The sequence below is a fragment of the Vitis riparia genome, chromosome 2 (genome assembly GCF_004353265.1).
Source record: "Vitis riparia cultivar Riparia Gloire de Montpellier isolate 1030 chromosome 2, EGFV_Vit.rip_1.0, whole genome shotgun sequence".
NCBI classification, from domain to species: Eukaryota; Viridiplantae; Streptophyta; class Magnoliopsida; order Vitales; family Vitaceae; genus Vitis; species Vitis riparia.
This window is the reverse complement of record NC_048432.1, coordinates 5,485,171-5,511,440: the sequence shown is the minus strand read 5'-3', so window position 1 is coordinate 5,511,440 and position 26,270 is coordinate 5,485,171. Positions and strand designations below refer to the sequence as shown.

Below are 26,270 nucleotides of genomic sequence, written 5' to 3'. Positions count from 1 at the left end.
AGATTGATCCCTCTACAACAAATCTTTCCAGAAGCCAATTCTTATCCCATCCTCCACCACAAAAATTGGTATAACCAAAGAAATCCTAGAAAACCTAAGCAATGGCCTTCCAAGGGTATCAATGTGATCACCTATGTAGGATGTTGGCATCCCAAACATTTGAAAGAGTTCCATAGATCTACAAAACTTACCTTATGCCAAGACCATCACTTTCCTTAGGAAACCTACAAAGCCATTTCCCTAAAGATGCTCTATTCCATAAAGAAATCTTTCCAAATCCCTTTCCATCTTGGGCTTGCACACTATGTCTCAACTATTGAGATGATTTTTTTTACTCCCCTATCCATGACCATAGAAAATCCCTATTCATTTTTTCAATCTTTGTCGCTACTTTTGTACAATGAAAGGAAATAATTAGGAATGTGAGTCAAGCAAGACTAGATCATGGTAATTCTTCCACCTAAAGACAGAAAAACATTTTTCCAACCATCTAATCTTTGCTAAATTTTGTCTACTAGATCCTAAAAGACACTTGCCTTTGGATTCTCCTCTAGAGGGAGACCCAAATAGGTTATTTAGCCATTCATAAACCTTACATTCGAGCATCGAAGCTAGCCTAGAAATCTTATTCTAACTCATGTTGGAAATTATGTTTCTTATAAACTTAATCTACTTCATCTGCACTTATGCCAATCATTGATATGTGCTTATAAAACTGTTTGTGATGGATGTTTTTGTAAGGCTTTGGTGATTTGGGACAAAACCAGAACAATTTAGTTGTTTTGAGGATTCATAAATCTCCTCCCTTAAAAGAAAAAGAAAGATGTTCTTAAGAGTTGTGGAAAGGACTACTGTGGGGAGGAAGTTAGTGATGATCAAAAAGTGTGGTTATTGTTATTGTACTAGAAGTGTGTAAAGCCATCACTTCTCATTGAAAGACTAACATGAGAAAAAGGAAAAAGAACAAAAATAACAAGAAAAGACTTAATATATTTTGTTTTACGATGCCATGTTTTATTTAGACAAGGAAAAGGCACCCAAGTCTAATAGATTCACCATTACAATGTTTTAGAAGTGTTGGGATGTGATTAAAGATAACTTTTTTCCATATACTTCTTAAAGTTTTTCTAATTGTATTGCTGTGAATTCTACAATTTGGATTGATACTTTTTTTCTAGGATTCATTGATATTACTTACATTGAACATATTATTTAGATAACTTGACCTTTTGCTCAAAACATCATAGAATGGGAATATTCCTTATCCATTTGAAATTTCTGTATAGGTTTAGTGCACAGGATGATGAAGAAGATACTCATCGTGATTTGGTTCGGAGAAAAACAATTGGAAATGGTTGTCTTTGATTTCCTTTATTTCTTGATTCATAACTGGTTTAGTATAATTCCTGTTTTGAGTCTCATCATCTTCCTTTAACTGGCAGGTATTCCTGACTCAGTGCTTGACTGGACTCGAGAAATAGATTCGGAATTGTCAAACCAGAATATCAACAATCAAGCCTTTTCCAGAAAGCATTGGCGTCTTCTCCAGTGCCAAAATGGTAAATCATTTTTGTGGCCATTTGCATTATTTTTTCTGTTTAACACAGATTATAATCAAGGAATCAAGATAACCTATCCAGGGAGGGAAACCAGATAATTGGGTAACTGGCTATCCCATAATTAAATCAATAAATTATTAATTACATTTTGTTTGGATAATTGCAGGACTTCGAATTTTTGAAGAGCTTCTTGAAGTTGATTACCTTGTAGGGCATTGTTTCTTAATTTCATTCTACAGCCATCTCATGATTTTGCTTTTGCAGTAGACTATTTCTCAATGTAACATGTACCTTTCTTTTTGCAGCCAAGGAGCTGTAGTAGAGCAATGAAAGCTGTAGGGGTTGTGGAGGCAACCTGTGAAGAAATATTTGAGCTTGTAATGAGCATGGATGGAAAACGGTTTGAGTAAGTTCTTTCTATTTCAAGTAATGATTTTTATGAATTAATTCCAAATGGTCATTATTATGGTCTTTTGAAGAATTTATTCTGTATATATCATCCTGTAGGTCTGCTTCAAAGCTCATTTAAGTTATTCTTTTAGAAACTTTTCATATGTTCTTTCTTTATAGCATACATAAAAGTGGTCATGCCCCTATTCAAGTCAAAGTTACAGTGATGGGAATTACTGCTCATGAAATTTGCCTCATCTTTTACTATTTTTTGGACCATTTATTAATTTTTTGATAGGATTTTCTTGCCACCTTATGAAAAGCATATATTCACTGACACAATTACTCAGTTTAAAGTTCATAATATGAGCATTCATACATAACATATAACATGTCAAACTGAATATATTTGCTGCGTTACATGCATTAGTCAGTTTTTATGCTTTATGGTTAAAATATCCAAAACTTATGAAAATAGGTTAAATAATTTTTATTTATGGAAATCATTAAGGTAAAATTAATTCCCTCCTGTAATGTAATGAAAGCAATTTGAAGATTTTTTTGTCCCATAGTTGCAGCAAATGATTGTCCTTCACTCTTCAGCAATATAAATAAGATTTATTATGCATTAATTTAAAGGTTATGAAAATAGGTTAAAGAATTTTTATTTATGGAAATCATTAAGGTAAAATTAATTCCCTCCTGTAATGTAATGAAAGCAATTTGAAGATTTTTTTGTCCCATAGTTGCAGCAAATGATTGTCCTTCACTTTTCAGCAATATAAATAAGATTTATTATGTATTAATTTAAAGGTCATCTTCAATATATTTTTTGCTTTACCATGCCCTTGGGCATTTAATGGTTCAAAATTATGAATTTTGATTAAGAAAAGTTTTGTATTTTGAATGGTGTATGAAAATTGAGAATAGTTGGGAATCAAGAAGGATGATTTGAAACTTATATAGAAGCTTTTTTGCATATGGGATTGTTTGTTGTGTTCACACTGATGCCACTATTTTTAGTGCTTTGGTCCCTAATATTAGAAGATCTATTCTTCTCAGTGACTGTCAACCAATAAACCTTGTAGGAAGTTCATGCAAAGTGATCACCAGAGCTTTGTTAACAATAAATAAATAAATGAGCACTTTGAAGTTTGTTGTGATATGATATGTTATTCACTGAGGGGGCCTTTGTGAAGGTGGACAATTATGTATTCAAATTTGTGAGGACAGTGTTGGAAATTGTGGGAAGCAGGATTGTGGGAAGCTAATAAGGGGTTCAATGCTCTTTTGGGGCTTCATTAGGTTGGTTCAATGCTATGAGCTAACAGATGTCTTAAGTAGATCTACATCCATAGTGGAATAGAAAATCTCTTTCTGGGTTCCCATTAAAAAGAAATTGCCAGTCTCCTATATAGCATCTATGGTTTGTTAATGATGTGATCATTTTCGTCTGAATGTGGAAAATGTAAAATTTTTGAATTTTACTGCCTTTTGTTTTGAGATAGTTTCTGGCTTTAAAATTTAAGGGCATGGCCGTGAGCATTACTTTGTCATCATCTGAAGAACTATGTTATGTGGACACTTCAAAATACACTGGTCTGATGACACATGATTAGGATTTAAGGGTGTGGATATGGTTCTTTCTCTCTCTTCCACATCCATATTCCCAATGTGAATGTCTAACTAGAGGAACAGAGGACCAGAATTCTAGTTTTCTAGAAGTTCCTTTACCCCCTTGATTCCTTCCTTTCAATTATGGGTACTTCAAATTAATCAAGTACTTGGGTACAATAGGCCATTGTACATGGACAGTTCATTTCAGCTGAAGGTAAACATGTAGAAAATTACATTGATAATGTGACTATGTTTCCAAGTCCTAAGGTTTGGATGTTAGAGAAGACACTATTTGACACCTAATCCACATATTTGCATGCAAAAGTTGCAAGGTATTGGAGCAAAATTGACAGTGTGGAATAAGATCGCTTTTAGAGATATAGGAGAGAGGAAGGATTCCATCATTAAGGATATTGCCATGGTAGATTCTCTTGAGCCATCCTTAAGGGCTACCAAGAAAGTAGAGTTGGAAGAAATGTTCTTAAGGACAACGAGGCATCGGAGGCAAAACGCTAGAGTAAAGTGGGCTAAAGAGGTTTCCAGATATTTTCATAGGATTGCTAATGGAAGAAGGAAAAAGAAGTTCATTAAATCTTTAATGAGTGAGAATGGAACAATGTTAGATGACCAAGTTAGCATTTTAAAGGAAATCTTGATATTCTTTGATGAAATATATAGCAAGCCAAATGAAGTTTTGTGGAGAGTAGAAGGATTAGAGTGGGCTCTTATCCACTTTTTTCATTTCTTTTTTACTATTTTAGCATATCTTTTGAGTAGATTGATGTTCAGATAGGAGTTTGGTATTTTTTTAGGGCTTCTTAGTGGGTAGAAGTAGGACAATGGTGCTTCATTAATGGTTTGCTAATGACACCATACTCTTTTCAATAGCTAATTTAAATGATTACGAAGTCTTAACTAATTTTGTTGGTGTTCGATCACGTTTCAAGTTTGAAGATAAATCTAGACAATGGTATCTTGTTGGGTCACAATGTGAGTTTAGACCTAGCTTTGAATTGGCCTCTTTAGAATGTAAGGTTTTGATTAACCTATATCTTTTTTGGGTCTTCTTTTGGGGGTGAACCTTACAGCCATATCTTTTTGGGATTTAGTTTTGGATAGGAGTTGTCAATGGTTAGATGGTTCGAAAAAGGCTCACTTGTCTCCATGTGGAAGAATAACTCTGGTGCAGTCTTGCTTTTCCTGTGAACCTTACAGCCATATCTTTTTGGGATTTAGTTTTGGATAGGAGTTGTCAATGGTTAGATGGTTCGAAAAAGGCTCACTTGTCTCCATGTGGAAGAATAACTCTGGTGCAGTCTTGCTTTTCCTGTGTTCTTAAACCTCCAATTAAAGTGGGTTATACAATTGAGAGATTATAGAGGGACTTTCTATAGTTAGGCATTGGGGAATGGAAGAGAGATCATTTTAGGGATCAATGTCTAAGCTAAAGAGAGAAGGGGCCTTGGAGATTAGAAGAATGACTTTGAGGAATAGTCTTTTCTGGGAAGTGGTTGTGGAGGTTTCTTAAGGAAAGCACTACTTTATGGTACAAGATCATTTTTTGAAATTTATGGGCCACATTCTTATTGATGCAATGCTAATGCTGTTGTTATGTGATCTCATCATTGTCCTTGGAAGGTCATTGCACAAGTGTTCTCTAGTTTCTGTCATTTTACTCTATGTTTAGTGGATAATGGTACAAAATTCGCTTTTGGGAGGATATTTGGTGGAGTGCCCTTTTGCATTTGGCTCCCAAACCTCTATAGAGTAGTAAGGGCAAGAAATTCATGTGGTTCTTCAATTTCCATTCTATTCTCCTCTTCATTATGGAATTTTAATTGTCTGCACAATCTTACTAATGATGAAATTAATGAACTCAATAATGTTGACTTTAGTCCATGTGTATTTATTGCTCACATTGTTTGATATGAGAGTTTGGTTTTTGACATCCTATGGTCTATTCTCAGTCAGTTTATTCTTTAGAGCCCTCTTTGTTTCCACCAATTTAAGATCCTTTCTTTTGGAAAATTTCTTTTAGAAATCTAAATCTCTACCAAAAGTCAAGGCCTTTGCATGGCTTGTGGCAAGTAGGATGATTAATATCCTTGATTTGCTGCAGATAAGGGGATCTTTCAAAGCTTTTACCCTAGAATGGTGTGGCCATTTTTTTTTTGTATTTTCCATTAGCATTAATATTATTACATAAATTGTTTGGACCATAAGATTGATTGGGTTCCACCTAAGAGTGGAGATGCTGACAATTTCCTAAAGGTTTTGGATGTCTTCCTAAAGGAAACTCATGGTGTATTGTTAGTTTCACATTAATTTGGAATATTTAGCTGGAGAGGAATGCGAAGATTTGAAGGATAGATGAAGAATTTTAGAGGCATTGTAGAATTCAATCTATTTCTTCTCTTCCATTGGCATCAAGTAGTACATCATTTCTGGACACTCTTTTGAGTGTTATATTGATACATGGGACCTAGTATGTAGTTTGACTAGGTTGGCTAAGAAGATGCTCTCTAAATGGACTCCTCCAGTGGGTTGTGTCAAGTTGAATTTTGATGGTTGCTCATTAGGAAATTCATAACAACTAGGAGTTGGAGGAATGCTTATGGATCATCATGTAACACTAAAGAGAATATTTTCTTAACATATTAGAATAGGTCTAGAAATTGTGGTGGAGATTCTAACCAACCTAAAGCTGGAGTGAGATTTTGTAGTAGTCCTTGGTTGAGTAAGAAAGAAAGAGGCTAATGGAAATTTGACGGGTGGCTTCATTAAAGTTTTTATTTTGCTTGAAGGATGGGATGCTTCGATTATTGGATTCCTCATTCATCTATATATTAACAAAGCAGGGAGCCAAACTTCTGATCTCTTTTATACGGGATATTTTGGAATATGTTAGCAAAACATTGAGTCAAACATTTGATCTCTTTTGTAGGGGATTTCTACCTCTCTGAATATTGATTTTGTAATTGTATCCACTTTTTGATGTGCAATGACCTATGGTTTCTGGAGTAGATAGTTTTTTTTTTTTTTTTTTTTTTTTCCTGCTTTTGATTAGAGTAGTGGATGTTTTTATAGAGGAAGGGTGTACCATACTTCTTTGTACTTATTTCATAGTAATGCAGTGTTTTCTTCTGATTAAAAAAAATAAAGACACATACTTGAACCATGCAAGATAACCTACTGTACATGTAACAATTTAATGATCTATTAGGACTCTAATTCTTTTCCTAGAACTCCTAAGTCTTTCAAAAAGTGGTATAAAAATATAAAATGGGAACTTTACAAAATAGAAAGTTTGAATATGTAGAAACTCCATATAATAAGAAACTTCATGAAAGTATAACTTTTCAATTCTAAATAAGACTCAAATAGGAACTTGTAAAAAGGAGTAAGTTCAGAAAGTAGGAAGTTTAAAGTGTACAAGTTTCTGAAAACAAAAATAACAAGAAGACTTGCCAAGCTTTAAACAAGACTAAAAAAACCAACTACTACTAATTATGACTCCAAAGAATTAAAATGTGTAAAATTAGACGAAGGCTCTTGGACAAATCAATTTAGGATTTATTTGCTTCTTTTCTTCCTTTGCTAGTAGACCTTGAAAGTTTAGTTCCATCACCAAGGCTATATGTTTTTGTTTCGTGTTTTTTTTGGATCTTCCTTTTTGTTTTCTTCTTCTGAGGTGACCATATTACATCCAATTATCTTATCTTGATGTTGGTAGATGATTGCCATTTCCTGTATTTACCAACTTTTAATTCGTTCCAATAGTGAGGAAGTAGTGGAAAGGATCTTTTCAATTTTCTGATATAGGTTTATTTTTCTGATTCCATTCCATGATCCTCCTATGTGGGTGCTCAAGTGTGGTGGCACCTTCTCCTTCTCTTTTTCCATTCCTTGTAATTTGTTGATCTCCCAACCAAACAGCCCTGTAGAGTTTATCTGCAAACTGGAAGTCCCTCATAAAGGTTAAGCTTTTGCATAGCTTTGTACAGTTTGACCATATTGTATATCTATTGTTACATCTCAAGAAGTTACAAAATTGTGGGGTGAGCTTTAGGTCCCATACTCTTCTCATGTCATAGTTGTTGCTGTCTGTCACAGTGTAGGAGGTTAATAACTGATCCTCAACCATTTAACAGTCTGTTTGTGGGAATCAGTATTTGAATGGCACTTTTTGCTGATATTATCTAATGCTGAAATAGATGTCTCATTTTGTTTTTGAAAAATAAGCTTTCATATGAAAGGGTCATAAAGATTGAAAGTGCATCATTTTATTGGCAGTGTATAACAATATGTGGTAGTTGGACTCTTATCCTTAAAAATATAGCTGTCCTTAAGATGAAGTGGCAGTTAGAGTCTGGTAGTATGTCCAGAACTTTGAACTCCTATCCAATGTTTTAGCTGGAATGCATGTGAGATTTAGTTCATGCCCATCTCTAGAACACCCAGTATTTGGGGGTCAATAAAATTAACATGGTCAGTAGTACTATTATTTTGTTCAATTTAAGAACTGTATTACATGTAGAATAATATTTTGTTATGTTTCAAATTTGTTTTTGCTTCCCTGGACAGGTGTTTTCTTCATCAGCAATAAAATGTGAAAGCGTTTAGCTCCTTTTCGTAAATTTTGTTCTTTCTTTTATTAGTGTGTGAAAAATAAATGATATGTCAATGGTGATTCATACCTGATATGCCACTTTCTCCTATATATTTTAGACACATTGCACTTAGTGCCTTGACTAGAGTCCATGACTCCATGTCATATGACTTTCCACCTCCAAAAAATCAAGCCATAGTAAGGAAGAGCCTCTTAGTCACTTGAACATTACTGTTGGAATCTAACACCTCCAAAATGTTTGTGATTAGCTAAAACCTATGATTTCTTTTGTATGTGTGTTTTGTTTTTTTTTTTTAATTATTAACACAAATAAAAAAAAACACACTTACCTTTTTCATGTTGTGAGTAGGTGGGATTGCAGTTTCCAAGATGGCAGCTTAGTGGAGGAGGTAGACGGGCATACGGCTATTCTCTATCATAGGCTTCAGCTCGATTGGTTCCCTATGTAATATCCTCTCAAGTTAAATCACTTTATTTATGCTTTATAATGTTACAGAATCTAGTGATCATATGAATGCAAATCAAAATTTCGTTGTTTTTTCAGTATCAACATAATTTTTTTTTTTGATAGATTTCAGTATCAACATTATTAAAACATGGCACTTTTGTGCAAATTCAGATTAAAGTTTTTACTTTGCCTCTCTCTTTCTCTAACGTTCTCCCCCTTTCCTCTTCCCTAGTTTGCATGTAATTGTGCTTTAGATTCATAATCTTAGTCTTTTGATTTATCTTATAACCCTCGTATGTTGTCAACTTCAATTATAATTGATTGCCACAGTTGGGCATCTCAGCTTGTAGTCATGTATGGAGTCCATATACACACTAAATTTGGACTTGGACTATTACAGTAGTTGGGCCCTACAGGTCCAACAATGCAGTTCAGAAAGCGAAGTCTTGACTTTCTCATGGCCAGGTATGATGCAACTTGGCATGGATACTTATCCTTTAGGTTCTGAACACTACCTCTGATGCCAACTACATTGGAAGTCTATTATTGTGGTGGCCTGGGGAGATCTCCTGATAAATCCTCCTCAAAGTTGCTCTGAGGCATGGAGGTCTGAGGATTCAACTCCTTCCTGGTATGGTAATAAGGTCTGGGGTTTTACACAAACCTCTTGCACCTTAGTGTTGGACCTGGCCCCTTCGGTTGAGGGATAAAGTGGATGGATAGTGGGTTTTTAAATCATGGTTAGAGGTTCATTGAGGAAGTTGCAGCTGTACATGGCTGGAACCTTGGGAGCTGTTAACCTCACCGCTTCACTCATTTTCATACCCTATTACTTGATATGTTGCTTGCCAAGTTTGCATCATGAGCTCCTCTATCACAAGATCTGTACATGGCATGGCTAGCATTCACTGGCTTTACGTAATGTGGACTGACCCCTTGAAACTAGTTCAGTTATAGGAGCTTCTGGTTGGGGGATTAGATATATATGCAATGGATGTGTACAACAAAGGGGGAAAAAAGAACAAATTCCTCCTTCATTGTCAGCAACCTTGGGCTCATGTTAGATATTCTTAGTTACATACAATTTTAGCAAAAGGGACAAAGTAGGAAGAAAATGAAATTAGGTTATCTTGCCCAATTTCTGGGGATTAAAAGAATCTGATATAAACACAGGTCAACACCCAACACTTGTACTCAAGTTCATGTTGAAACAGATTGACACCTGTGGACTGGGAGTATCTCTGGGACAGATTGGCACCTGTAAACCGGGAATATCTCCACATATCCAAGCCTCCTGATTGGTTTGTTCATGAAGCTTTTAAACCAAATCTCAGCAGAGATGAGAGGAAATTTTTTTCCTTCTAGGTAAGATGCTTAAATAACTTATACAAGTGACCCACAAAAAGAGATGATTGTTGACTAGAAACTGTTCTTGAATCACAAAATTCAAACTAGAAAATGAACAAAATCTTTATGTATTCTTTGTTTGAATGGGCTGGAAGATCCTTAGGAGGTGGAAGTGTTTTTTGATATATCTAATTGATGTTTTTAATTGTACCCTCTTCTTTTGGCCTTTTGGTCTTTGTATACATCCCCTATACATGAGTTGCACCCTACCTTTTGGCACTTACTGTATAAAATTTTACGCGTCAAGGGGGAAAAAAGAATCTCAACCAGGGCTTGCATATAATGCATTTTCTAACTAGAAAACACTTAATACTGTGAGAGTCTTGACCAGATAGTAGTTGAAAGAACAATTGCACAGATGGACAATAGATCTTAACCAGATTTGGTTGCACTTTGTTGGAGGTATGGGCTGACCAGATTGGTGAAAAAAGCAAGTTGGGGTCTTGTGAGCTGGTTAACTGTACTGTGTTGGGCTTTGGTTTTGGATGAGAATCGGGCTGGTTTGGGAAATGATCAGGCCAAATATGGATCCTTAGTGGCATAGTGGTAGTGATGGTGGCAGCAGTGGTAGATCAAAGGTGGTGGTAGTAGCAGTGAGATAGCTGTCCCCTCCCACATATTCAACTATGAGGTTTTGAGAATAACACCATTCACATGTTTTGAAACCCAAGATAGTAGGATTTAAATCCCACCCCCTGCAAAATGTTCCAAACAAGGCAATTTTGTTTTTCCTAAGATAAAGGACTTCTCAAATTCCATTTTAACATGAGATGTTCCTCCAACTTTATAATCCAAGTGCACTTGAAGGGTCTAATCACTTGTTATTGATTTTCACCTTATTAGAAGAGCATTTGTAATCTTTAGAAGGGATCTTTCTTTTGTTACTGTTTGGAACATTATTGTAGATAACAAGAGAAAGAATCATCAGAAAGGTGTCTTGCATGTTGGTTTTGGTGCATTTGGGAGGAAGGGAAAAACCAAAATTTGAAGAATGTGGAGCTACCCATTTTTAACTTGAAAAGTTAACCATCCAAATAGTCTTTCCTTTGGAGGTTCTGCAAGGAAGTACAGCCTTCTCAATGATTCTTTTGAGTTCTAAAATGAGATAAGATGTTGGACTTTTCCCCCTTATTTTTCTTGTTTGCTCATGTATGTGCTACATTAATTTGTCTTCTATTTTTTTTATTAATAAAATTCTCTTGTTTACAAATAGGAAAAAAAGAAGAAAGAAAAGATGGCCTTTACTAAAGAAGAATATGCTGTTGTTTTTCTAAATGCTTACTGTTGCAGGTTTGTGTGGCCTCGTGACCTTTGCTATGTGCGTTATTGGCGTCGAAATGATGATGGAAGCTATGGTAAATGGTTTGCTTGTCCAGTTGTTTATTTTCCCTGGTTCTTGTCCTTCTCTTTTTCATTTGGAAACATCCAAGTTATTTTTGTTATTGTGCAGTTGTGTTATTTCGTTCTAGGGAGCACGAGAACTGTGGTCCACAACCAGGATTTGTGCGTGCCCATCTTGAAAGTAAAGGCTAAATCTTTTTTGTTTTACACTGAGAATTCAAGGGATTAACACTGATTAGGATTGGTAGTTTGTCTAATTCATGCTAGGCCATCTCACCAACACTAAGTGATCTGTTTTCTCAGGTGGGGGATTCAACATTTCCCCTCTAAAACCTCGAAATGGGAGGCCCAGAACACAGGTTCAGCATCTTATACAAATTGATCTGAAAGGATGGGGTGCTGGTTATATTTCATCTTTTCAGCAACATTGTCTCCTTCAGGTGTTAAATAGTGTTGCTGGTAAATTTTTTTCTACTTTCCTTTTTTTCTCAAACTTCTAATTTTACACTTGTTAGAATTTGGAGGGCAATGTTGCAGATTTGTATTAGTTTGAGAATCTGAAGGCCTTTGTGCTTTGAGACCACTCTTTTGCCTCGATTTCTTTAAACAAGAAAATTTGATAAGGGTATTATTGGAACAATATAAGTATACAAAGAAGTGCTCTTGGCTTCATATAATAGTATATATACTTTTACAAGTATATTTTACAGAAAGAATTCTTCATGCTTAGGTGAAAATAACTCAAAATGTTTGAACAACTTCAAATGGTAATATTATGTCCTTTTTCTTTATCCAATAAAATTTGGAAAGGTTATTATTAGAAGAGACACGAGCATATCTAGAGTTCCTCTTGGTTCTGTATAACAAATATATATTTCCATGAAGAGCTAGAGAACAAATGGAGATCCATGGAGGTTATTTAGGATTTGGTTCACTTTTCCTCCCTCTATCTTTATTATTGATTGTTTTCCAGGTACTCTTTAGAACCTTTTACTGCTAGCTAGATTGGAAATATATTTGGTACTCCAAGATATTGCATGTAAGGACTATACTTGATTGGTCACATCCTCCAGTAGGTTTGATAAAGTTAAATTTTGATGGGTATTCCTTGGGTAATCTTGATAAATTAGGTATAGGAGGCGTGATGATAGATCATTTCGGTACTGTACTTTGGACTTACCCTAAACCTATTGGGATAGGTTCAGCTATTGAGGGAAAGATATTAGCGTTACTAGAGAGCTGGTTACAAGTTAAAGCTTGGCGGTTTATGTAACCTAAATGTGCAGGGAGATTCTTCTGTTGAGGCTCTTGGAAGTTTGATACTTGGCTTATGAAATTTAAATATTTCTAGTGATGTGGCATACTTCTTCTTTTGGGTTCTTTGTTGAGCTATTCAAACTGTACTCTAGTTAGGTAACCAAGGAGTAAAACATTTAGTTTCTTGTTGGAGACATTTTTTCTCCTCGAGTATATAGAGCATTTTGTAGAGTGTACATTACTTTTCATGTCTGTAATTTGTGTTTTTTCCTCAACTATTTTTTCTACTTTCTGTTCAGCAATTGTACATCTTGGAAGGAATTATCATCCTTCTTTGTGCTTTTTGTTTGTTTGTGTGCGTGTGCGCGCATTGCATCTTGAAAGGATTTTCCATCCTTCTTTGCATTTACCATTTAATGCAATGGATATTGCTTTTTTTTTTTTTGTGTGTGTGTTTCATGAAAATATTCTACAATAAAGGGAAAAGAGTGCTTATGCTTGGTGCAAAGATGCTAAAATCTTGCAAACAACTTTGGAAGGCAGTATCTGTACCCATTTTGTAGAGTGTACATTACTTTTCATGTCTGTAATTTGAGTTTTTTTGCTCAGCTATTTTTTCTACTTTGTGTTCAGCAATTGTACATCTTGGAAGGAATTATCATCCTTCTTTGTGTGTTTTTTGTTTGTTTGTGTGTGTGTGTGCACATTGCATCTTGGAAGGATGAAAAATCCTTGTTTACATTTATCATTCAACACAATGAATATTGCTTTTTTTTTTGTGTGTGTGTGTTTCATGAAGATATTCTACTATACAGGGAAAAGAGTGCTTATGCTTGGTGCAAAGATGCTAAAATCTTGCAAACAACTTTGGAAGGCAGTATCTGTGCCCATTTTTCTGTCATGTTATTCGATATTTTCTTTTGAAATTTTATAATTTTTTTCTAGGATCTTTTATCCAGTCTGCTTTATAGATTTAGACTTTGATAAAATAGAATTTATGTCAATAGAGTTAACAGCAAGAAGAGAAGAAATATAAGAGCTTGTTACTTTCTTCTTTATTTTCAAAAAGAATTTCATTCCAGGTTTATTTTTGTTTTATTCTGAAGGAACTTTTTCAATTTATCTGCTTCATTGAATCCTTGTTTATACTTTATGATAGGACTGCGTGAGTGGTTTTCCCAGACGGATGAAAGGAATGCTCAACCAAGAATTCCTGTTATGGTCAATATGGCCTCAGCTTCTGTTACTTCAAAGAAGAATCAGAAGCCACAGGAGTCTTCTGATCAATCAAATGCTGCAGGTAGGAACTCAATGATGATGGATGAAGACTCTGATGAAGATGAAGAATTTCAAGTACCTGAGAGAGAACAAGAGGTTTGTACTACACACCTGCTCTTATGTTTTATGCACATACCTTCTCTAAACATGAATTTTGCACATTATTCAGGCATACTCAATGAGTCTTCAGAATGAAGTCAAGGGAACAGGTACTGCCTTGTATCTATGTTTTTCTTATGACATTTGGTGCTGGATCCTTATGTCTGATATATCAAATGGAACTTTACAATCATTATGTTCTTCATGAATTGAAGCCATGGAAGAAGAACCCCAAGATAAAATTGATGTCTCATGTTTTTCGGGTAATCTACGACGTGATGACCGTGATAAGGGTCGTGACTGTTGGACGATATCTGATGGGAACAACTTCAGAGTTCGTAGCAAGCATTTTTTTTATGACAAAACGAAGGTTCTCTGGTCCTTTGCTTGTTTCCTTTTGTTAGTATTTCTTGAATTTTCTTGATCAACATCTTATGACCTTATTAGGCCTGCTTTAATGACAATCTTCCAACATGTATTTGAAGATTCCTGCAGGGAAACATCTTATGGATCTTGTTGCTGTTGATTGGTTCAAAGACTCAAAACGGATCGACCATGTTGCTAGGCGACAAGGCTGTGCAGCACAAGTACTATATTCTATTCTTTTGCGACATATGTACTTATTTTATTGATAGTGAATCAAAGTCAATTACTTATTTCTATAATACTTTTCTCTCTAAACCTCTAAAACCCTTTGTTAAGAATGCAGCATCTGTGGTATTAGAAAAATATGAAAATCCTCTTCCTCCTTGCCCATGCTACCTTTTCCATCTGCTAGGTGATACCTTTTATCCCATTTACAACACAGCTGGAAAATTCAGTGAATTTATTTTTTACTACATGGCATGAGATCCTAAAGCTCAGTTTGTTGGTACTGCTCTGGTTTGTCAGATTGCTGCTTAGTATTTGATTATTAATTCATATACCATCATTTAGAAAAGCAAGCATAATACCATTTTAAAACTTCTCTTCCCTGTCCTAATGATTAGCATGCACACTGTCCACAATATAATCATTAACACCTTAGTCTTCTTCAGCATCATCATGACTGTCATCATCACCCTTATAGTATCTAGAGGTACTTATTCTACATGCATTTGCTCATTGTGTTACTGTCTGTGATTCCATAGTTCTTTATCTAGTTTCTTGTTCATTGTTGGTTTTGAGTTTTGAAATTGAGTAGACATAGAAGATTATAAACAAAGAATAGTTGCTTTATTTGATTCCTTGGGTTTTCTTCGCATCTGAAATTTTGAATAGATGAAGAAAAATATAGAATTAGTTTCTCATGTATACCACTTTGTGCAAAGATTAATCATTATGAATTATGTCCAATGTTTAAAAAATTGGGAAATATCATGGATAATTCCTGGAAATTTTGTGCTCAGGTCATCATTGACATGACAAATGGAGAGAAAACACTGACCAACTGTCTTTCGTTCATTTTTCGATATTTTTCCCCTTATTTTTGGCTACTTTCGGTATTTTTCAAGTTTTTTTGCCGATACTTTCAACATTATCCGAATTGTTTCCAATTATCTGCCAATAATATCCTGCATTGCGCTCCCAATAATTTTGTGCATCCCTCAATCAATGTGATGCTTCTTCTCCCACTTAGTCAATGGGGGCTCCTTTTCTCTCCTTAAGTCTTGCCAACTCCTTAAATTTAAAAGGTTTAAAGTTGGTTTTGAACCCAAGATGACAAGGATGAAATGAGCCTTGCCTAACCATTGGATCATGTATATTGTTTGTAATAAAGGTGCACAAATATATGTACTTACAGATATCCATGGCAAAAACAACATGTTAAAATAAAATTTTGATAAATTAATTAATTTTAATTACTTTCTAATTGATTGTTAAAACATAGAAATTATCATGATAATTTCTTAACAAGCCTTTCTATATATCTTTTAAGTATTAATTAATTATAAGAGAAAAATGAGGCCTTAGATTCAAGACTAAAAAGTGCAAAGGGTGGAATTATCTACAAGGTGGATATTGAAAAAGCGTACAATCATGTGAATTGGGGCTTTCTATTAGCAATCTTGGATAAGATGGGGTTTGGGACTAAATGGGTGAATTGGATGAGGTGGTGTATTTCTTCAATCCGTTTCTTAATTTTGCTCAATGGTTCTCCAGTAGGCTTTTTCCAAAGCTCTAGAGGCCTAAGACAAGGAGATCCTCTTTCTCCTTTTCTTTTCATTATAGCAATGGAGGCGTTGTCTTCTATATTGAAGAGGGCTCTACAAGGAGGCTATCTTGAGGGCTTCATGGTTGGTGAGAGAGGAGGTGAGGGTGTGGTGGTTTCTCATCTTTTATTTGCTGATGACACACTAGTCTTTTATGATGCAAGCAAGGAGCATGTGGAGGTCTTAAGTTGGGTTTTTATGTGGTTCGAAGCGATTTCTGGGCTAAAAATCAATCTTCACAAAAGCGAATTGATTCCAATGGGGGTGGTTCCTAATTTTGAGGACTTGGCTAGGGTTTTGGGCTGTAAAGTGGGTTCTCTTCCCTCTTGTTATTTAGGGCTGCCTTTGGGAGCTGCTTTCAAATCATCCCGGGTTTGGGATGTAGTGGAGGAGAGATTTCAAAAGCGGCTCGCTCTGTGGAAGAGACAGTATTTGTCCAAAGGAGGAAGGTTGACTTTGGTAAAGAGCACTCTCTCTAGCCTTCCAAATTACTTTATGTCCTTATTTATCATTCCCCGTAAGGTGAGCCTAAGGCTGGAAAAGATTCAAAGAGACTTCCTTTGGGGGGGAGGAGTTTCTCAAAGTAAGTCGCATTTGGTAAATTGGTCCATTGTTTGCATGGAGAAAAAGGATGGGGGCTTAGGTATCAGAAATCTTTCTAGGTTGAATAAGGCCCTTCTTGGAAAATGGTGTTGGAGATTTGCTTCGAAACAAGATTCTTTATGGAAACAAGTGGTTGTAAGAAAATTTGGGGAGGAAGATGGAGGTTGGTGCTTTGGTGATTCAAGGGAGAGTCATGGAGTGGGGCTTTGGAAGACGATTAGGAAAGGGTGGTTGGAGTTCAACAAAAGGGTGGCTTTTAAGGTGGGGAATGGTAGAAGAGTGCGTTTTTGGAAGGATAGATGGTGTGGAGAAGATTCTTTGGATGTGGCTTTTCCAAGGTTGTACAATCTTGCCTTCTCCAAGGATGCTTGGGTAGCTCAGTTATGGGATCAGTCCGGGAATTTGGGTTGTTGGAACCCTGTTTTCACAAGATTCAACAATGATTGGGAGATGGAAGAGGTGGAAACTTTTTTCAGAAGGTTACATGGCCATGTGCTTAGAAGGGGGATTGAGGATGTCATGTATTGGAGGGTCTCAAAGAAAGATATCTTTACAGTTAAATCTTTCTTCTCTTCCCTAGCTCCTTGCATTGGTAGAGAGTTCCCTTCAAGATTAGTTTGGAATCCTTGGGTTCCAAAGAGAGTCAGTTTTTTGGCTTGGGAGGCTATCTGGGGAAGAATTCTAACTATGGATCAATTAAAAAGGAGGGGTTGGGCCTTACCAAGTAGGTGCTATTTGTGTAAAGCGGATGAAGAATCAGCTAATCATGTGCTTATTCATTGCCCCAAGGCAACTATGATTTGGCACCTTATTTTTGCTCTTTTTGGTGTTAATTGGGTTCGGTCCAATTCTATCAAGGAAACCATTCTTGGTTGGAACGACACCTTTGTTGGAAAGAAAAGAAAAAAGGCGTGGAATGCAGCCCCTCTATGCTTATTTTGGACGTTATGGAAGGAAAGAAATAGAAGAATCTTTGAAGATTCTGAATTAGCGGATCAAACTATTTTATGGTCTTTTTTGTACATGTTCTTAGATTGGGTTAGGGTGCATGTAAATTGTGCTTCATGGTCCATTTTCGATTTCATTGATTGGTTGGGTTGTAAGTAAGGGTTTGTTTTGTTTTTTCTCTCCCTTTGGCCTAGTTGCCTTGTATACTCCGTGTATACTGTTAGGTGTATTTCAGGCTTTCTTTATACAATTGCTTTTACTTATCAAAAAAAAAAAACATTTAAATTAAATAGATTATTATTTTAGTATTAAATATGTTTACAAGTTCGATATATTATTATCAAATATTAAAATTTTTATTGTACATATATTACTTTCTTCAATAAAACAACTTTAATATGCATATTATTACTTATTTGATCAATTTTTTAATTTTTTTTAATATTTCTATGATTTTTGATCAATTTCCATCCCACCAATTTTTTTTTTTTTGTGAAAATGTCCTTAGATAATTCTTGATAGATTCTGAAATATCCATAAAATCCAATTGTTGATATTCCATAAAAAACGATATTTTTATCCTTCTTGTGAAGGGCATATATTTGCTTCTATTGATGGTAGGTTTGATATGCTGTTCTTTATTTTGAAAATTGATTGCTTTTGTAATGGTAGTAGTTCTGCTAATATTTTTTTTCCTTCTTAACATGAGAGTCTGCATATAATTATCCTTGATATACAAAAATTTCTTATATGTTAAGAGGCTTGTTGAACATGAATTCTACAAACAGGATTGTTCTAAGTACTTTCTATTGTTGACATCCAATTTCGTACTAGCAATGGACCTATGGCCATAAACACTGTGACTATCGTGATATGCATGATTAATGATATGCGGAATTTGTTTCATTATTAGCACCACCCTTGTGGTAGTGTCGTCCATTACTGATGCTGCAAGGAGGTAATTACTGCTGACTTACTGCTGGAAATATTCCTCACTGTTGTCAAGGGCCAACACCATTCCTACTGCTCTGACAATGCAGAGAGGATACCTACTATCTAGTACCCATATTAGGATAGAAGCCTTCACATCATGTGGTCAATGGGGGGGCTATCCTAAGTTCCCTCACATGCTAAGGTGGGTCACCAGAGGTCACTTCCCTTCGTCCCCTTGTTGGCTTTGAACCCTCTGCACTCTATCAAGAGGATATCTGCAGTAACTAACTTCATAAAACTCTATAAATAGCCCCAAGGGATAACCAATTGGAAGGATCAGAAATTTGATCTCTAAATTAGTTCTTTACATCTCAAAAGCCCACCCCCTTTACTTTCCTTATTGAGACCCTTCAAAGGGTTACTGCCATTCTTCCCAACGACATCTTGCCTCCCATTTAGCTCCAATCTACTCCTATAACTAAGATTGCTCTATAAGTATCCATCTCTTAGACTTTTGGTGTTTAATGACCTTTCCCTTCTTTCCCTCTCAATTTCCTATTCAACTTTTAATTCGTCATGGTCTTTTCATAGATTACATTGCTAAAAAGGGAAATAAATGTGCAAATTTGGAGTTTGTTCAGTTTAATAGTTTAGGACACAAAAATGTTAAATTTAGCATAGTGATACATACAATGATCACTAGGGTATTACATTTATTGTGAGCTTAGGGAAAATAAGCCTATCTTATGTTACTATTAACATGCCAAGGGGGTTTGGGGGTCTCCGGCAATTCTTCTTCTTCTTCTTTGTTTTCTCTTGGTCGGACTCCAGAGGGGGAGTTCTTTGATCATTCTGGGAAAGTTAGGGAGACTTGCCAAAATGGCAGTGAATCTCAAAGGCAAGGTGCAGCTGGCACCAGGGTAATTGGAAGTGCTTGTTGGGATTTGGTTGAATTCAAAGGCCCTTTGGCATCGGCAAGGGATCAGGAGGGGGGGTCTTCTCAGTATGAGACTCAAGAAGTTAGGGGGGATGAGGATTTAGATTGGCAAGAAAGTAGCCTAGTGCGATTTAGCCAATTCCTGGGTTTTTTGACTGATGGCCTGGAAAAGGAGATTTTAAATTTCCTGACTAAAATCAGGAAAAGAAGGGAAAAGATTCATAGTAAAGGATATTGGAAAAATCGAGGTTTGAAAGAGAGATGAAGAGGCTGGAATGCTCAGTGAATTATGAGGGGGATGGCAAAAAGAAGGGCCCTAGTCAGGGTAAAGGGGTGTAGATGGTGGTTGATTAATGAATCTCAAATTGTTAAGTTGGAATGTGAGGGGGGTGAACGAAAGTATGAAAAGGAAGGTTATTAAATCGGTTCTTAGGAAGCAGAAGGTGGATCTCTTTTGTATTCAGGAGACAAAAATCCAGAATATGACTGATAGGGTGGTGAGAAGTTTAGGGACGGGTAGATTTTTAGATTGGAAGGTTCTGAATGCGTGTGGTTCGGCGAGGGGTATCCTGGTTTGTTGGGACAAAAGAGCTCTGGAGCTGATGGAGTGGGAGGTGGGTCAGTTCTCCTTATCCTGCAGATTCAGGACAATGGAGAATGGGGTGATTTGGGCTTTTACGGGGGTTTATGGCCCGTTCACTAGGCTTGAAAGGGAGTCGCTGTGGGAAGAAGTAGGGGCAATCAGAGGAATTTGGGAGGGGCCTTGGTGTCTTGGTGGTGATTTCAACATTACCCTGGCTTAAGGAGAGAGGAGCAGGCAAGGGAGAACAACTTCAGCTATGAGGAGGTTTGCAGAAGTTGTTGATGATCTAGGCCTTGTGGACCGTCAGCTGCAAGGGGGTGCCTTCACATGGACTGGGGGCTTGAATAGTATGTCAAGGGCTCGGCTAGATAGATTTCTGGTCTCTCCCTGCTGGCTTGATCAGTTTAGTAAGGTGAGCCAGCGGAGGCTTCCCAGGCCGATTTCGGACCACTTTCCAGTGTTACTTGAGGGGGGTAGCTGGAGGAGAGGGCCTGCCCCCTTCAGATTCGAAAATATGTGGTTCAAAGTCGAGGGGTTTAAGGATTTAATCCAGAGTTGGTGGCAGGGAATAGAGGTCAGTGGCAGTGCCAGTTTTAGACTGTCGGCAAAACTGAAGGATCTGAAGCAGAAACTTAAAGTTTGGAATAGGGAGGAGTTTGGTAATCTGGAAAGTAATAAGGAGGCCGCGATTCAGCAAGTGGAGGATGAAAGAAGCTTGTCAATGGAAGAATTAGCTTGTAAGAAGAAAGCCAAGGAGGATTATGCCAAGTGGGTTGACCTGGAAGAAACTCACTGGAGGCAGGTGTCTAGGGAGCTTTGGTTGAAGGCAGGTGATAGGAATACGAGATTTTTTCACCGAATGGCGTCTGCCCATAGGAGGGTTAATCATATGGACAGAATTAAAATTAATGGGGTTAGATTGACAGAGGAGCGGGAAATCAGAGAGGGGATAGCAAATGCCTTTAAGCAGCAATTTGCTGAAAGTTCGGGGTGGAAGGCGGACATTGGTAACCTCCCTTTTAATCAAATTTGTGTGCAAGAGGCAGAAATGCTGGAGGTTCCCTTTCTGAAGGTGAAGTCCAGTCAGCCCTGATGGAAATGAATGGGGATAAAGCCCCAGGTCTTGATGGGTTCTCTATTTTCTTTTGGCAATGCTGTTGGGATTTCGTCAAGGAGGAAATTATGGAGATGTTTAAGGAGTTCCATGACCAGAATACATTTCTCAAGAGTATTAATAATACTTTTCTGGTGCTGATTCCTAAGAAAGGAGGAGCAGAGGATTTAGGAAACTTCAGGCCCATCAGCCTTTTGGGGGGTCTTTATAAGCTGCTGGCAAAGGTGTTGGCCAACAGGCTTAAGAAAGTTATAGATAAAGTCGTATCCCAAGATCAGAACACGTTTGTTACGGGAAGGCAGATTCTTGACGCGTCTCTAATAGCAAATGAAGTGATCGACAACTGGAAAAAGAAGGGGGACAAGGGGGTTATCTGCAAGCTAGACATAGAGAAGGCCTATGATAGCATTAATTGGCAATTCCTCCTGAAAGTCATGGAAAAAATGGGATTTGGCGCTAAGTGGCTGAGGTGGATGTGGTGGTGTATTTCCACAGCCAAATTTTCAGTTATGGTGAATGGATCGCCAGCTGGCTTCTTTTCGAGTGCTAAAGGGCTGAGGCAAGGGGACCCTTTGTCCCCTTACCTTTTTGTTATGGGGATGGAAGTTTTAAGCGTCCTTATTAGAAGGGCCATGGAGGGGGGCTTCATCTCAGGGTGCAAAATTCAGTGTGATAGAGGGCGGGCTGTCCACATCGCTCATCTGCTTTTCGCTGATGACACTATTGTTTTTTGTGAGGCAAAAAAGGAATACTTAACGAATCTAAATTGGATTTTGTTTTGGTTTGAAGCCGCGTCCGGATTAAGAATTAATTTGGCTAAAAGCGAGATTATACCTGTAGGGGAGGTGCAGAGGTTAGAGGAGCTGGCTGTGGAGTTAGGGTGCAGGGTGGGGCAGCTTCCGTCCGTGTATTTGGGGCTGCCTCTAGGGGTGCCTAACAAGGCTGTATATGGGTGGGATGGGGTTGAAGAGAAAATGAGAAGGAGACTTGCTCTTTGGAAGAGCCAATATATATCAAAAGGTGGGAGAATCACCCTAATTAAAAGCTCAATGGGTAGCATGCCAGTGTATCAGATGTCGCTTTTTCGCATGCCCATTTATGTGGCAAAAAGGTTAGAAAGACTGCAAAGAGATTTCTTATGGGGGGGGGGGATCCACGGAGAGGAAAGCTCATCTGGTTAAATGGGATGTAGTGTGTGGGGATAAGAAGAATGGGGGGTTGGGAATTAGAAAGTTTGCTATCATGAACAAAGCGCTTCTTGGCAAGTGGACTTGGAGATTCGCTTCGGTTAAGGAGGCTCTTTGGAAGCAAATGTTGGTGGCTAAGTATGGTCAGGAGGAGAATGGCTGGAGGACCAAAAGGCTGTGGGTGCGTGTGGTGTGGGGGTGTGGAAGGAGATTTTAAAGGAAGCTGGTTGGTGCTGGGATAAAATGGGGTTCAAAGTGGGAAAGGGGAATAAAATCAGTTTCTGGACTGATGTGTGGTGCGGGGATGCAGCGCTGTCACAAAGATTCCCGCATCTCTACAGCTTGGCAGCCAACAGAATTGTGAAGGTTGGAGATCTGTGGGACCAGAATGTTGGGGAAGGAGGCTGGAATTTGTGTTTTATAAGGGATTTTAACGATTGAGAGGTGGAGTTGGTGGGTGAGCTGCTCCAAGCGTTGAGAGGAATCAGGATAACTTGGGAGGATGACACGGTCTTTTGGAAGGGAGGGGGAAATGGGCAGTTTAGAGTGAAGGACGCGTACAGCTGGTTGGACAGGTCTATGGATGTCAACTTTCCAAAAAATAAGATTTGGATGGGAAGGGTTCCAACTAAAATCATGTTCTTTGCGTGGGAAGCGACTTGGGGAAAGATCTTGACTCTTGATAGGCTCCAAAAGAGAGGATGGCAGCTTCCGAATAGGTGTTTTTTGTGTGCTTGCGAAGTGGAAAGTGTGGATCACTTACTTATACATTGTATAGTGGCTAGAGTTCTTTGGACTTTGTGTTGGGTTTAGTTGGGGTCAAGTGGGTGTTCCCTAATACTGTAAAGGAGGTTTTATTTAGTTGGGGGGGGGGGGGGGGGGGGGGGGGGGGGAGGGGACTTAGCAATTCAGAGGTTTAAATATTCTTTTGTATGTAATTTGTGGGGATGGGCTAAATTGTACATGGAAGAGGAGCCGCTCTCCCTTTTAGATTTCCTGGAGTGGTTGGCCTCCAGTTGAGGGGCGGTTTGTATTTTTTGGTTTTTTGCTTGTTTTGGGCCTTGTTGCCTGGTATACGCCCTGTATACGTTGGGGTTTTTTAACCTCTTTAATGAATTGTGCTTGCTTATCAAAAAAAAAAAAAAAACATGCCAAGCTTGGAATTCTTTAGCTTTGGTGAATTTGAATTTTGATGGTTTTCCTTGGAATTTGGATAAAAAGGAAGCAGAAGTATCTGTAGAGATGACCTCAGGGAACATAGAATTCATATGAAAGAAGCTAGTGCTCTAGATTTTACATGTTTTATTTCAGGCACTTTCATTAATGTCATATTCCCAATTTATCAATTCACAAAAATAAATAAATAAATAAAATAATGCCACACAATGTGTATTTAGTAATGAACCTTTTTTTGTTTTTTGTTACTTTTTCTTTTGAGCATCTGTCATGCTTATTTTGAGGGTGTGATTGCTTAGGAAACTGTGTGATTGCTAAAATGTGTTGGTGTGATTACTAATGATTTTCTTCTCTTTTCTTTTCTCCTCCAAGTGAGATTGCCATTTATTGTCTTTTATTTTCTTTTCCCTTTCATTTTTCTTTTCTTTCCTTTTCTTTTTCAGTTGTCTTCTTTGATATCTTACATCTTTGTACAACAAAGAAAAAACTTTAATAGTACTAGAACTTTTATGGTCCTGCATCAAATCTGGTTTCCAAAAATAGCACTATGATAAATAGAAGTGGTTGATATTTTAGGGGAAAGCTGACAAAACAACAATATTGTTATTTTCTTTTATATGACTATGGAAGCCTACATTCAAGAAATACAAGCTATTATTTCTTATGCTATTGAGTATTCAACCACCAACATTTTCAATCCAGCAACTATTGGCTCTTAGGACAAAGGAGCGCATATTAGTGAAGATGTGAAGCATGGGGTATGCCCAAATTTGCCTCCTAGGACTAATCCTAGGGAACATGTCACCTTGAAAGGCCTCAAACTACTCTCTTGAATATGGTGAATGATGTCATTGAGTTAAGTTGACGTGAAAGGCATGATCAACATGGCATGACTGGTGATATTAAAAACAGTATATAACGTACCAGATTTTGCTGGAAAAATTAATCTGCAGGCCTTTTTAGATAGTTGGCTACCTTGAAGAGGTACTTTGATTAGTATAATATGTTGGAGGAAAGATGGGTATGGTTTGCTATTGTGGACAAGTGTGGAAAACAGTCTTAGAATTTCAGAACAATCGTCAATTGTTCATTGGGACAAGATGAAACAAATGTTAAAGTGAAGATGCCTTCCTCATGATTGCCAAGATGATCTTTATGATCAATTAACCACTCTTAAGTAAGGAAGCAGGATGATGATTATGTAAAAAAGTTTGAGGACCTAAAAGTTTGGTGTACAGGAGTTGAAGATTCATGACAAACTTCAATTTAAAACTGGATTGAGGATTGCAATTCACAGACAGATGGTAATGGATTGTCTTTATGATGTTGAGAAAGCATAGTAGAAAAGAATCTGAAATAGCCCGTAAACAAAAGATTTTCTTCCCAGCTGAGGAGTCAACTACATGACAATATGATGAAAGCAGAGAGTATTAGGAAAAACCATAAGGCTGGCTGGTTTTAGCTTTTGGTTCAAAAAACAAAGCTCTTGTGTATAATGATCAACAGATAGACACACCTATAAAAAAAATGATCAACAGATAGACACAAAAGCTATTATTTTTATTACAAAGAAAGCGGGGCATATGGTATAGGAAATTTACTCATTGATGCTGAGAGGGAAGAGATGACAACAATGAATAATGATGAAGGCCCCTAAATATTGATTATTTTCATTTTTCTTCTCTTTTGTTTCTTAGGCATATTTTTGCTACACTAAAGCAAGAAATGGAAGATTGAAAATGTGCTTCTATATTTCAAACCATAGTGCCTTGTGGGAATGACGCATGTAAACTGATTATTCATGGAGGCAGCCACATGAATGTAGTGTTTGAGGCAACCCTTGCAAGGTTAAAGTTGCCAATGGAGTCCCTGCCTGCACCATACAAGGTGGTATGGAGCAATAATACTTCTATTCCAGTAACAAAACAATGTTTAGTTTCTATCCATTGTAGTCGTTACAGAGATTCCATATGGTGTGATGTTATCACAGAGGAATTTTAACATGCTGCATACAAAGTAGCCTGAAGCAACTGTCTTGCTCATGTCATTATCCACTATCTCTATTCTCTTCATGGGAAGTATAGTGGTGCTTCTAGCTAGCTTTGCCTTCCAAGTGCTTTCTCTCTGTCTACATTTAATCAATGATCCCTCCTGCAATTGGTTGTAAATAAGCTTCAGTTTCTCATTGTCATGCCCTCTAGTCCCTTTGTTCTTGTACTCTCATCTTCTTGATCTCTCTCATTTGATACCCCTTCAGGATCCATATTGCTCTTTTATGAGTGAGGTATTCCTTGAAATATATGACACTCTTCATGACCTGTTTAGAATATTGTTGTATCAGTTGACCTCTGTTATAGTTGAGTATTGAATGTGAAATAGAAAACTCTAAATTTAGCAAGTGATGGTGATTTCACAAGCCTATGGTTATCATTAACAGGTTGTATAATGTTTCACCTAATATCCCTTCCTTTTGTGCTAGGGTTTAAATGAAACCTAAAATTATAGATCTAATGCATTATCTATTTGATTTTTTGTTACACATTTTGAACAATTTTGGCTGCAACTCTGCAA

At 37.1% G+C, this 26,270-nt stretch overlaps 1 protein-coding gene across 4 annotated transcripts in view; it reads left to right on the top strand.

Annotated features, from left to right (window-relative positions):
- The window catches only part of LOC117929616 (protein ENHANCED DISEASE RESISTANCE 2-like), a 51,372-nt gene that overhangs the window by 10,891 nt on the left and 14,211 nt on the right, over window positions 1-26,270 (top strand). For all 4 annotated transcript variants that reach the window (XM_034849960.1, XM_034849976.1, XM_034849969.1 and 1 more), the window contains 12 exons: window positions 1,287-1,354; window positions 1,443-1,559; window positions 1,726-1,766; window positions 1,865-1,965; window positions 8,546-8,641; window positions 11,342-11,406; window positions 11,502-11,573; window positions 11,696-11,851; window positions 13,809-14,023; window positions 14,097-14,136; window positions 14,242-14,396; window positions 14,512-14,613. In XM_034849960.1, coding sequence (XP_034705851.1) covers window positions 1,287-1,354; window positions 1,443-1,559; window positions 1,726-1,766; window positions 1,865-1,965; window positions 8,546-8,641; window positions 11,342-11,406; window positions 11,502-11,573; window positions 11,696-11,851; window positions 13,809-14,023; window positions 14,097-14,136; window positions 14,242-14,396; window positions 14,512-14,613 — 1,228 coding nt within the window. The remainder of the gene's footprint in view (window positions 1-1,286; window positions 1,355-1,442; window positions 1,560-1,725; window positions 1,767-1,864; window positions 1,966-8,545; window positions 8,642-11,341; window positions 11,407-11,501; window positions 11,574-11,695; window positions 11,852-13,808; window positions 14,024-14,096; window positions 14,137-14,241; window positions 14,397-14,511; window positions 14,614-26,270) is intronic.